We start from the raw sequence: 14886 nt of genomic DNA, 5'->3' as shown, positions 1-14886 counted from the left end.
CATGAGTAGTTTTCCCAGTTAATGGTGGGGTAGTTGAAATCGGCCATTATTAGGGTGTTTGGTTGAACCCTAATATTTTCCAGTATATCAAGAAAAGAGGAGTGGGAATCCTGGGGCATAGTGGGGGATCTGTAGCAAGCTACAATTCGGATTGCAGTTTTGCCCAGAGTTAGTTGCACTTGGATAACCTCGGATGCATTATGCTGTGCAACTAGCCTGGAGGTGTGGATAACCTTAATGAATATGGAAACACCTCTGCCTTTGGTGTTCTGGTCTAGGTTAGATGGCAGAAAAGTGTGGTATGAGTTATAGCCTGGTAATGCAGGGATGCTCTCTAGATCCTTGAACCAGGTCTCAGTCACTGCACAGATATTGATGTTCTCCATTTTAAGGAGTGCCTTGAGTGAGTGCATTTTGAGATTTAGACTTCTAGCATTGAGTAGCATTACCCTCAGTTTTTGCTTGCCTGTTCCTGTTACAGTGGTGAATTTGTCATTTGAACCTTGCCTAAAAAAGGCACTATAGGGGTGGCAAGAGCCTTAGCCAGTATCTGGAATCCCAGGGGTGACAGGTGCAGGCCATATCTGGCAAAGCATCATGGTCTGTCGACCATGTCGTCCCAGGCAGAAAGATTCTGGATCCCTTTAGAATGACACTAGAAGCTTAGCCAATTGTTGAAGTTAATCATTTTGTCCTTGTACTGCGGTATCATTCTGGGTGATGGCAGGATACTACTCAGGGCTAGGGTCATACCTGCCTGGGCTACAAGATCAGAGAACTCTTCCATGTCTCTTTTCATGTAGTCCAGGGAGGTACGTCTCAGGTTGTTCACACCATCATGGACAATGGCAGAGTCATATTTGTACTTGTTGTGGAGTGACCTGAGTGCATGGCTTATGTGGCGGATCCTGGCACCAACAGGCAGCTGACAATAACCTCCTTGTTTAGCCTGGTGAGTGGGACATCAGTGTGCCTGACTATAGAGTCACCTATGACTAGTGTGTTGGGTACGTTGGTTTGCCTTATGGTCTGTGGTTTATTAGCACACTGAGTCTGTGGGCTATGTGTCATTTGGGGTGTGTTGGGGGATGGAGGTTGCTTGCGTTTCTGCTTTGGAGGTCTCTGTTGCTTGAGCAGATTATTATTGAGAGCCTCTGTGAATGGTTTTGTGTTTCTATGTGTGGATTTTGGTGGTGTAGGTTTAGTGGGACTATGTGATGAGTGTGGTGTGGTGCAAGTGTTTACCTTCTCCTCTTGACTGTCAAGTTCAGTCTTGGTTGGAGACAGCATTACCTCCAGTTTGGCTAGATAAGTGCATCTCTCACAGGTTGTGGTGTTGGGTGGTAGGAGGAGAGGGTTGTCTGTGTACATGAGACAATTGCTACATTGCCTCAAGATGCCCAGATGCATTAGATAGGCAGAAGAGAACACTGGGAGCTGACCCTTGGACATGCCTGAATAAAAAACTACTTTCCTCTAGACAAGTGAGGAAAGTGAGTATAAGAGCTGCTTTTCTCTAAGCAAGTGAGGAAAGTAAGTACAAAAACTATTTTCCTCGGGGCTCAGAAGCTTACACACAGAACGGCTTTGGGGGCTCTGAAGCTTACAAACAGTCCTGGATACAGCAAATCTCTATCTGGACTAGACTAGTTACAGGAAAGGTGGGAAACAAGTGCAAATGCAGGCTTTTAAACCAGAAAGTTGAAAGAGTTGGAAAAACTGCCCAAACGGCCAATAAACTACAATTTCTGGGCCAGAAACCACTCTTGTGGTAAATATGCTACCTAGTGCTTACCACTCCCACTGATAAGCTAAAAGGCTTCCCTTCAACACAGAAAGGCTTTGGGGGCTCTGAAGCTTACAAACAGTCCTGGTTACAACAAATCTGTATCTGGAGTAGACTAGTTACAGGAAAGGCAGGAAACAAGCTTATAAATGTTTATTTATTTATTTTTTTGTAAAGTGGAAAGGGAGAAAGGAGAAACAGAAGATAATTCAAAATTAAGGACCTAAGTGGCTTGCCCTTCACAAATGTAATTTTTACTTGACTTGCAAGATTCTACACTCAGAAAGTGCATTAGATAGCTTGTGACAGTGAAAATGGCTGTAACAGGCTAAGCTATGCATTTGACAGACTGCCATGACAGCACATACACATATAGAATTTACACACACACACACACACACACACACACACACACATATATATATATATATATATATATCTAGATATATATATATATATATATATATATATATATATATATATATATATATATATATATATAGATAGGTCTAGGACATTTCACTGATTGCACATTGTACTGAAACTCAAATTAGTGTGCACTTTTCACTGAAAGCTCAATTCACTGAAAACTCGATTCACTGAAACACATTTCACTGAAAGTTATATATGGCCTTTTCCCCACTGTAGTGTGACCCTGGAGTTAGTATTTATAGTAAAGGTGTGTGTGGGGGGCATAGCTCCCCCACATATTTTAAATATTTTGAACTATATACATGGATACTTGCAATTCCAATATAGTACTCTTTTCTGAACATAACATATACTTGGATTTTTGGGGGGGCTAAGGCCCCACACCCCCCAATGTAGGAGCAGTGTCCCCATACCTCCTTACTATATATACTAACTCCAGGGTTTCACTACAGTGGGGAAAAGGCTATATATAACTTTCAGTGAAATGTGTTTCAGTGAATAGAGTTTTCAGTGAATTGTGCATTCATTGATTTGTGTTCAGTCATTTGAGTTTCAGTGAAATGTGCATCCAGTGAAATTTCCTAGACCCATATATATATATATATATATATATATATATATATATATATATATATATCATCTTCTTTCGGCTGTTCCCGATAGGGGTTGCCACAGCGGATCATCTGTTTCCATTTCTTCCTGCCCTCTGCATCATGCTCTTTCACACCATCCGCCTGCATGTCCTCTCTCACCACATCCATAAACCTCATCTTAGGCTTTCCTCTTTTCCTCTTACCTGGCAGCTCCATCCTTAGCATCCTTTTCCCAATATACCCTGCATCCCTCCTCAGCACATGTCCAAACCAACGCAATCTCGCCTCTCTTGCTTTGTCTCCAAACTGTCCAACCTGAGTTGACCCTCTAATATACTGATTCTTAATCCTGTCCATCTTAGTCACACCCAGTGCAAATCTTAACATCTTTAACTCTGCCACATCCAGCTCCGACTCCTGCCTTTTTAACAATGCTACCATCTCCAACCCATATAACATAGCTGGTCTCACTACCCTCTTGTAGACCTTCCCTTTCACTCTTATTGGTACCCGTCTGTCACAAATCACTCCTGACACTCTTCTCCACCCATTCCACCTTGCCTGTACTCTCTTCTTCACCTCTGTTCCACACTCACCATTACTCTGAACTGTTGATCCCAAGTACTTAAACTCATCCACCTTTACCAACTCCACTCCCTGCATCCTCACCATTCCTCTACCCTCCCTCTCATTTACACACATATATTCTGTTTTAGCCCTGCTGACCTTCATTCCTCTCCTCTCCTCTCTAAAGCATATCTCCACCTCTCCAGGGTCTCCTCAACCTGTTCCCCACTCTCACTGCATATCACAATGTCATCTGCAAACATCATAGTCCATGGGGCCTCCTGTCTAATCTCATCTGTCAACCTGTCCATCACCACTGCAAATAAGAAAGGGCTCAGAGCTGATCCTTGATGTAATCCCATCTCCACCTTAAACGTATCTGTCACTCCCACCGCAGTCCTCACCAATGTCACACTACCCTTGTACATATCCTGTACCACTCTTACATACTTCTCTGCCACTCCCGACTTCCTCATACAATACCACAACTCCTCTCTAGGCACCCTGTCATATGCTTTCTCTAAGTCCACAAAGACACAATGCAACTCCTTCTGACCTTCTCTGTATTTCTCCAACAACACTCTCAGAGCAAATATTGCATCTGTAGTGCTCTTTCTTGGCATGAAACCATACTGCTGATCACTAATCATCACCTCCCTTCTTAACCTAGCTTCCACTACTCTTTCCCATAACTTCAAGCTGTGACTGATCAATTTTATCCCTCTGTAGTTACTGCAGCTCTGCACATCACCCTTATTCTTAAAGATAGGTACCAAAACACTTTTTCTCCATTCCTCAGGCATCCTCTGACTTTCCAAAACTTCATTAAACAATCTGGTTAAAAATTCCACTGTCATTTCTCCTAAGCACCTCCATGCTTCCACTGGTATTTCATCTGGGCCAACAGCCTTTCTATTCTTCATCCTCTTCATAGCTGTCCTTACTTCCTCCTTGCTAATCTGCTTCACTTCAGATTCACTATCCCCACATCATCCAACCTTCTCTCTCTCTCATTCTCTTCATTCATCAGCCCTTCAAAGTACTCTTTCCATCTACTCAACACACTCTCCTCACTTGTGAGTATGTTTCCCTCACTGTCCTTCATCACCCTTACCTGCTGCATACCTTTCCCAGCTCTGTCCCTCTGTCTAGCCAATTGGTACAGGTCCTTTTCTCCCTCTTTAGTGTCCAGTCTCTCATACAACTCTCTATATGCCTTATCCTTAGCCTTCACCACCTTTCTCTTTGCCATGCGCCTCATCTCCTTATACTCATGTCTACTTTCTTCATCTCTGTGACAATCCCACTTCTTCTTCACCAGCCTCTTCCTCTGTATACTCTCCTGTTCTTCCTCATTCCACCACCATGTCTCCTTGTCCTCCTTCCTCTGTCCAGATGTCACACCAAGCACCTTCCTAGCAGTCTCCCTTACTAGCTCTGCTGTAGTTACCCAGCTATTCGGTAACTCTTCATTGCCTCCCATTGCTTGTCTTAACTCTTCCCTGAACTCCACCTCACAATCACCCTGTTTTAACTTCCACCATTTAATCCTTGGCACTGCTTTCACACTCCTCCTCCACTTCTTGATCACCAACATCATCCTGCAGACCACCATTCTATGCTGCTTAACTACACTTTCCCCAGTCACCACTTTACAGTCTCCAATCTCCTTCAGACTGGCCCTCCTACATAGGATATAATCCACCTGTGTGCATCTTCCTCCACTCTTGTACATCACCCTATGCTCCTTCCTCTTCTTAAAATACGTATTCACCACAGCCATGTCCATCCTTTTCGCAAAATCCACAATCATCTGACCTTCTGCATTCCTCTCCTTGACACCATACCTACCCATCACATATCTATAGTTGTAATCCAGAAGAGCAAAAATTCATATGAGCGAATGCTTTTTCGTGATGAAAAAAAATTAAATGCTCATTCTTTTGAATGGTAGTTTTGCCAGCAGCTTTTTGCATGAGATTGTGGTATAGTGGGATAAGAGAATTTGTCATTACCCCACTGTTGTTCTGTCTCATACTTGGTATATATAATTACCAGGGGGTGTGGAGACTCAGCTTGTGCAGTTTGTGTACCTTCCAATCATTTAAGATTCACTCTAAAATGATTGCTCTTTTGTGATTCACTCTATTTGCAGTTTGAGCTTTCATGAGACAATCACATATATATATATATATATATATATATATATATATATATATATATATATATATATATATATATATATATATATATATATATATATAAACACACACCATATCTCTCAACCTCTTAATGCAAGAAATCTGGACAAATCCTAAAATAATGGTGGGACAAAACCCCCAAAATAGGGACTGAATTTAAATATTGCTCTTATATAAATTGAGAATGTTGTTAAAATAAAATGATTTGTGTTGACATGCATTTTTGAATGATATAAAGTATGAAACTGAAATGTTTCCCTCATTTAGTGACTTCAGTCCTCAGTGATTTGTCAGAAGACTACAAACTATATATATATATATATATATATATATATATATATATATATATATATATATATATATATATATAGGTTTACTATCGTTATGTTGAGTGCTCATTGCTTGACACTGCAAATGTGAACACCGATCTGCAACTGCTGAAAATGCAGAATGCAATTGTTGCAAATCACAAAATCCCACCCCCTTTGTGACCCATGTTAGCACTTCTTTTTGGGTGCAGAGAGGTCGGAAATGTAGAATTTGGTGTTTTTGCGACATTTTGACCATTCTGCATTATGGGATTTGCTGATTGGTGTCGCTCATATGCAGTGTCGAGCAACGTGAGCATGACATAATGATAGTAAACTATATACATATATATATATATATATATATATATATATATATATGTATACATATATATATATATATATATATATATATATACACACACACACATATATATATTTTATCATATATACATATATATATTTTATCAAGAGAGAAAGAGAAGACTGTTCAAAATGCTGAAAGTTTGAACTACAAATCATTAATCCCAACACATTGAACTATATATATTTTATCATATATGCATATATGGATCTAGGACTGTTGAACGAAACTTCAACAGTCCGAATCCACTAACAACGAACACACTTTAACAAAAGTGCTTTCACCGAAAAAAACGTTTTCACTAAAGTGTGTTAAAAAAAAAAAAAACATTAAATTTACTTTTACGCAGGGGGCAAGCCCCCCACACCCCCCCATTTTAATATTCTCACTCCGAGATCGCACTACAGTGGGGAAAAGGGAATTTTCCCTTATCCGCACCGTAGTATGACTGGCATAAGAGAGAACTATATATATTTTATCATATATACATATATATATTTTATCAAGAGAGAAAGAGAAGACTGTTCAAAATGCTGAAAGTTTGAACTACAAATCATTAATCCCAACACAATGAACTGTCAGAAACTCAAAAAAATAAATAATTGAAAACCAAGTTTGCAAAAGGAAAACAACCCATTTCCTTTTGCAATCTATTAACACGACCCTACTACAATTACCAGACATTTTTTCTCTGAAAATGGTAATGTTATGGGAAGGGTTTTGTAAGGTAAGGTGTTAGGTTACAGTTAGAGTTAGTATGCATTAATAAGGTGAGATGGAGAGCCTGCAATCAATTATTAATGTATAATAACCATAAAACTGAGCTGTTCCAACCCTAACCCAATAACTTATTTTGCGAGAACCCTTTCTGTAGCACTACCACTGCACAATACAAAAGGACATTCATCACAAACATTAACACACTCCATATGTCCCTTAACATAGCCCTTACTCTAACGCTAACTTAAAAACACTTGTGCTCACTGCCAGCATTACCTCTATCCCCTAGCATAACCCTTAATCTAACCCTAACCTGCAGACACTCATACACACTCGCAGCACTACATCTGTTCACTAACATAGCCCTTACTCTATGCCTACCCTGCAAACGCTAACGCACACTGCCAGCACTACTTCTATTCCCTGATATAGCCCCTACCCTAACCAAAACCTGCAGATCCAAGCCAAAAAAGCCAAACAAAAATATTGGAAAAATACATTACAGTCATTCAATTGTATACTCATGGAACAAACTTCCATTGTCCCTTCACTCCACTACCAAAAGTGGTGAATTCAAAAAGCAACTAAAAATTAATTTCCAGCATGCATGGATCTGTACTTGTCAGGAAATTACCTAATGAATTTTTCTTCTTCTCTCAATTAACATATCTGCCTGGTATCTACCTAAACTGTCTTTATATATATTACTCTCTCCTATGCTATTAAATGCATCTTTGTTGTAGTATTTATTTATTTATTGCATTTGTTGACCGGGAAAGTCCACTGGGCCAAGGAAGAGCCCATTTTCAGTGGAGGCATAAGCAGAAAAGATCCAACATTAATAATACAGCACAAACAAGTAAGAAAGATTGCTTACAGTGCAAGCAATAATTATTAATACATAGGATGCAGAGTATAGCATTGATTCATTTCATTGCAGTAGGATGATACTGAGTCTTGTACAAGACAGTGGGACATATATCTTCAAGAAGTAATATAGGAAGGACTATGATAGAGAAAGAAAAACAGTGGCGATGGAGAGTTAGATACAAGTGTGAAAGGAGTGCAGGTATAAGGCTAGATAGTTGTGAGTGGAGGTGTTAAGGTGTAAGGTGAATGAGAGTGGTTACTGGGCTGAAGTAGGAGGTGGAAGTCATAAATGATAGATCATCAGATCAGAATGGTGTGGTGAGAATAGAAGGAGTGTAAGTAGAACACAGGCAGAGGTTTAGGCTTAGTAAGAGGGGGTTAGTATAAGTGGTTATTTATCAGGGGTACGGGAGCATATCCAGTTTTAGGAGAGATGCAATTTGAGGAGAGATGCCATGATGTTACTCTGATTTTTTATTTTATTTGAGGCATTACTACATTCCTTGCAAATAACTTAATGCTAACCAAATTTCTCAAACATATTGTTACTGCATTCTCAAAATAATGTACTTTTGCCACATATATATTTGTATTGTGTATTTCTCTCTGTTTTTCTACTGTTAAGTATTCCGAAAACTCCAAGGAAAGGGTGCCACAGAACCAAGAACCAGTAAAACTACAACAGGCACCCAAAGAGGATTTTACATCTGAAGAAGTCTGGTGGACAAAAACACTTTTTATTGTGTGGCGTTTATGTGATTAAACCTGCTGCTGCTTACACCTACAGGCTCGTGTTTTATTATTACCTTCTGCCTCTTTGGGTGCCTGTTGTGGTTCTACTGTTAAGTATATTACAACTTGAATTGTTAGGTTTTTCTTATTTTTTTAATTACTTTCATGGAGGTTTTCTCCTTGGGTCTCTGCTGAGAAAGGGATCTCTGGGCCCAGTCGGACTAACCCGGTTAACAAATGGAAAAATAAATAAATAAATATTCATACACACTAGCAGCACTACCTCTTCCCCTAACATAGCCCTTACCCTAATCCTAACCTGCGAATACTCATACATACTCCCAGCACTACCTCAATCCCCTAATATAACCCTTACTCTAACCCTAACCTGCAAACACTCATACACACTGCCACCCTTAACCTGCAAACGCTCATACACACAGCCAACACTACAACTGTCCCCTAACATAGCCTTTACTCTAACTCTAACCTGCAAACACTCACATACACTGTCAACACTACCTCTATATCCTAACATAGCCCTTACTCTAACCCTAACCTGCAAACACTCATACACACTCCCAGCATTATCTCTGTCTCTATCTCCTTACTTAACTCTTACTCTAACCCTAACCTACAAATACTCATACACACTCCCACCACTACCTCCATTCCTTAACATAGCCCTTACTCTAACCTTAACCTGTAAACACTCATACACACTCCCAGCATTATCTCTGTCTCTATCTCCTTACTTAACTCTTACTCTAACCCTAACCTACAAATACTCATACACACTCCCAGCACTACCTCCATTCCTTAACATAGCCCTTACTCTAACCCTAACCTGCAAACACTCATACACACTCCCAGCATTATCTCTGTCTCTATCTCCTTACTTAACTCTTACTCTAACCCTAACCTGCAAACACTCATACACACTGCCAACACTGGGTATATATTAAAACAGCAAAGAGGCGTTTAATCGAATGCCTCTTCATCGACACATAAAGAGCGAATGCACTAAAGCATGAATGCTCAAAACAGTGATTTCTTTCCCTGGGAAAGAAATTTCTTGGCCTTTCCCATGTGTTAGCCCCTTTCTCTACTGTAGTGCGATCTTGGAGTTGGTATATTTAAGTAGGGGGTGTGGTGGGCACAGCCCCCCACATCGTGGGTGGGGGGTAGGGGTCAAAGCCCCCCCCACACACACTTTATGTATTGTTTTAAAGTTTTTTTTTTTTTTTTGGAAGAGCGATTTTTTTTTCCCTGGGAAACAAAAATTGCTGTTCCGAGTGTTCAGGATTGTAACCTTTCACTTACATAGGGTCGATAAATCAGCGTTCACTTTTTTAAGTGTTCACTGATTCAATATAGACCCACCAACACTACCTCTATCCCCTAACATAGTCCTTAATCTAACCCTAACCTGCAAGCACTCATACAGACTCCCACCACTACCTCTATTCCCTAATATAGCTCTTACTCTAACCCTAACATGCAAACACTCATACATGCTCTCAACACTACCTCTGTCTGTTAACATACTCCTTACTCTAAGCCTAACCTTCAAACCTCATATACACTCACAACAGTACATCTGTCCCCTAACAGAGTCTGTACTCTAACCTAACCTACAAACACTCATATACACTCCCACCACTACCTCCATTCCTTAATATAGCCCTTACTCTAACCCTAACCTGTAAACACTCATACACACTCCCACCACTACCTCCGTTCCTTAATATAGCCTTACTCTAACCCTAACCTGTAAACACTCATACACACTCACAGCACATCTGTCCCCTAACAGAGTCCGTACTCTAACCTAACCTACAAACACTCATACACGCTCCCAATACTACCTCTGTCTCTTAACATAGCCCTTACTCTAACCCTAACCTGCAAACACTCATACACACTCCCACCACTACCTCCATTCCTTAATATAGCCTTACTCTAACCCTAACCTGCAAACACTCATACACACTCCCACCACTACCTCCATTCCTTAATATAGCCTTACTCTAACTCTAACCTGTAAACACTCACACACACTCCCACCACTACCTCCATTCCTTAATATAGCCTTACTCTAACCCTAACCTGCAAACACTCATACACACTCCCACCACTACCTCCGTTCCTTAATATAGCCTTACTCTAACCCTAACCTGTAAACGCTCATACACAGTCACAGCACATCTGTCCCCTAACAGAGTCCGTACTCTAACCTAACCTACAAACACTCATACACGCTCCCAATACTACCTCTGTCTCTTAACATAGCCCTTACTCTAACCCTAACCTGCAAACACTCATACACACTCCCACCACTACCTCCGTTCCTTAATATAGCCTTACTCTAACCCTAACCTGCAAACATTCATACATACTCCCAGCACTACCTCCATTCCTTAATATAGCCTTAATCTAACCCTAACCTGTAAACACTCGTACACACTCCCACCACTACCTCCGTTCCTTAATATAGCCTTACTCTAACCCTAACCTGTAAACACTCGTTTACACTCCCACCGCTACCTCCATTCCTTAATATAGCCTTACTCTAACCCTAACCTACAAACACTCATACACACTCCCAGTACTACCTCCATTCCTTAATATAACCTTACTCTAACCCTAACCTGTAAACACTCATACACACTCACAGCACATCTGTCCCCTAACAGAGTCCGTACTCTAACCGAACCTACAAACACTCATACACGCTCCCAATACTACCTCTGTCTCTTAACATAGCCCTTACTCTAACCCTAACCTGGAAACCTCAGACCCACTCACAGCACTACCTCCATTCCTTAATATAGCCTTACTCTAACTCTAACCTGCAAACACTCGTACACACTCCCACCACTACCTCCATTCCTTAATATAGCCTTACTCTAACCCTAACCTGCAAACACTCATACACACTCCCACCTCTACCTCCATTCCTTAATATAGCCTTACTCTAACCCTAACCTGCAAACACTCATACACACTCCCACCACTACCTCCGTTCCTTAATATAGCCTTACTCTAACCTAACCTGCAAACACTCATACACACTCCCACCTCTACCTCCATTCCTTAATATAGCCTTACTCTAACCCTAACCTGCAAACACTCATACACACTCCCACCACTACCTCCATTCCTTAATATAGCCTTACTCTAACCTAACCTGCAAACACTCATACACACTCCCACCTCTACCTCCATTCCTTAATATAGCCTTACTCTAACCCTAACCTGCAAACATTCATACATACTCCCAGCACTACCTCCATTCCTTAATATAGCCTTACTCTAACCCTAACCTGTAAACACTCGTACACACTCCCACCACTACCTCCGTTCCTTAATATAGCCTTACTCTAACCCTAACCTGTAAACACTCGTACACACTCACAGCACATCTGTCCCCTAACAGAGTCCGTACTCTAACCTAACCTATAAACACTCATACACGCTCCCAATACTACCTCTGTCTCTTAACATAGCCCTTACTCTAACCCTAAACTGCAAACCTCAGACCCACTCAAAGCACTACCTCCATTCTGTAATATAGCCTCACTCTAACTCTAACCTGCAAACACTCATACACACTCCCACCACTACCTCCATTCCTTAATATAGCCTTACTCTAACCCTAACCTGTAAACACTCGTACACACTCACAGCACATCTGTCCCCTAACAGAGTCTGTACTCTAACTCCAACCTGCAAACACTCATACACACTCCCACCACTACCTCCATTCCTTAATATAGCCTTACTCTAACCCTAACCTGTAAACACTCGTACACACTCCCACCACTATCTCTATTCCTTAATATAGCCTTACTCTAACCCTAACCTGTAAACACTCATACCCACTCCCACCACTACCTCCATTCCTTAATATAGCCTTACTCTAACCCTAACCTGTAAACACTCATGCACACTCCCACCACTACCTCCATTCCTTAATATAGCCTTACTCTAACTCTAACCTGTAAACACTAGTACACACTCCCACCACTACCTCCATTCCTTAATATAGCCTTACTCTAACCCTAACCTGTAAACACTCGTACACACTCACAGCACATCTGTCCCCTAACAGAGTCCGTACTCTAACCTAACCTACAAACACTCATACACACTCCCAATACTACCTCTGTCTCTTAACATAGCCCTTACTCTAACCCTAAACTGGAAACCTCAGACCCACTCACAGCACTACCTCCATTCCTTAATATAGCCTTACTCTAACTCTAACCTGCAAACACTCGTACACACTCACAGCACATCTGTCCCCTAACAGAGTCCGTACTCTAACCTAACCTACAAACACTCATACACGCTCCCAATACTACCTCTGTCTCTTAACATAGCCCTTACTCTAACCCTAACCTGCAAACACTCATACACACTCCCACCACTACCTCCATTCCTTAATATAGCCTTACTCTAACCCTAACCTGCAAACACTCATACACACTCCCACCTCTACCTCCATTCCTTAATATAGCCTTACTCTAACTCTAACCTGTAAACACTCATACACACTCCCACCACTACCTCCATTCCTTAATATAGCCTTACTCTAACCCTAACCTGTAAACACTCATACACACTCACAGCACATCTGTCCCCTAACAGAGTCCGTACTCTAACCCTAACCAGCGAATACTCATACACACTCCCAGCACTACTTCAATTCCTTAATATAGCCTTACTCTAACCCTAACCTGTAAACACTCGTACACACACTCCCACCACTACCTCCATTCCTTAATATAGCCTTACTCTAACCCTAGCCTACAAACACTCATACACACTCCCACCACTACCTCTATCTCCTTACTTAACCTTTTCTCTAACTCTAACCTGCTAGTTCTCAGACACATGCTCCCAACCCAAAACCCACACTCAGCTCTACAAATCCATCTTCCTGGTTTTCTCACTTCCACCACTTAACCAAATGTGCTTTTAAACATGTCATATACCAGTTAAATATTTAAGCACACGTTCCATACTTAAATATGTGCATTCAGTGAATGAATGTTTTATATCTATATCTATATCTATAGCTACATCTATCTATATCAGTCACCATACTTATAATATGGATGACAGTGGTAGATACTCAGTATCATGTTGTTATATGAATAGCTGCTTATTTATCTGCATTTTTTTATAAAAAATATATTACCTTTGTGAAAAGTAGACAATGACTGTAATAGCTGTAAAAATAGCAGAAATCCCAGTGCCAATGTAGGATATCAGTGTCAGAGACGTCAGTACATTTGCTGAAAGCTTCTTCTCCTGTAAAGTCTGTAAAGAAGATAAATAATGTTAACAATGAAGAAAAAATAAATAATTTGACAAATATGCTTTTTTCTCTAGTCAGACATCCTTTGTAGAACGTGATAGTTAGGAAATGGAATACAACTGAATCTAACTTAGGGTTTATATACATAGCTAGCATTTAATTCTCCTCACTTATTAAGGTGATCACTACATTGGGTTATAACAGTGAGATCCATGATTCATCCTCATCTAGGTCTTCCATTGAAGAGCAAAAAAAAAACATGCTTTACTATATTAAGCCTCTCACTCCATATGCATCACCTTCTAGCTCTTCCATTGAAGGGCAAAAAAAAACCTACTTTACCGTATTAAGCCAATCTCTACATAGTAGCGATCTGTTTATTACAGCCTCCATTATGAATGGCTGATAATGCCCACCCCCCAACACTTTACACTCAGGGTAATTGCTTCTCTTACCCACCCTAGCTATACTTCTGGTAAATCAAAAAAGATATAACTGCACAAGCCTGGATTTATAATTCAAGTATCTAACATTAAAACTCTTTTGGTAAAGAATTTCTGAACTCTTTCAAGTCTCTTAATCTGAGCTGCAACATAGTACTCTAGAGCATGTCTGATGTTAGCTTTAAACTAGGGTATAAGTACCCTTTCATCCCTACTCAATAGTGTGTAATAACTTATAATAATTGATAACATATTGGCTTCAAACTTAAAAGATTTATCGAAAACTACTCAATGATCCCTAACAGTCAGTCTCAGCCAGGAAGACACTGTTTGGAGGATGGGGGTAACAGAGATTATTTGTTCTTTTTTTTTCTGGTCATTAAATGCCATGTAGATGAAGGTTGCCCAAGTGTTTTGCATTCCTACATGGTCAGACATTTTTAATTTTCCCCACCTTTTTGTTCCAGATATCTGTGAAAACAGGAAAGTCTGTCATGAAGACAAAATAAAAAAACACAGAACTGAATCCTGTGGCAACTCCAAT

General features: G+C 40.4%; 1 protein-coding gene across 1 annotated transcript in view; it reads right to left on the bottom strand.

Moving 5' to 3' along the window:
• The window catches only part of LOC122809685 (adhesion G-protein coupled receptor G2-like), a 345403-nt gene that overhangs the window by 235276 nt on the left and 95241 nt on the right, over nt 1-14886 (bottom strand). The window contains exon 4 of the mRNA XM_044081361.1: nt 13780-13901. Within this exon, the coding sequence (XP_043937296.1) occupies nt 13780-13901 (122 nt within the window). The remainder of the gene's footprint in view (nt 1-13779; nt 13902-14886) is intronic.

Source organism: Protopterus annectens, chromosome 8.part0, assembly GCF_019279795.1.
Source record: "Protopterus annectens isolate FY-2018-M chromosome 8.part0, PAN1.0, whole genome shotgun sequence".
NCBI lineage: Eukaryota > Metazoa > Chordata > Ceratodontiformes > Protopteridae > Protopterus > Protopterus annectens.
This window is presented reverse-complemented; position numbering and strand designations above follow the sequence as displayed.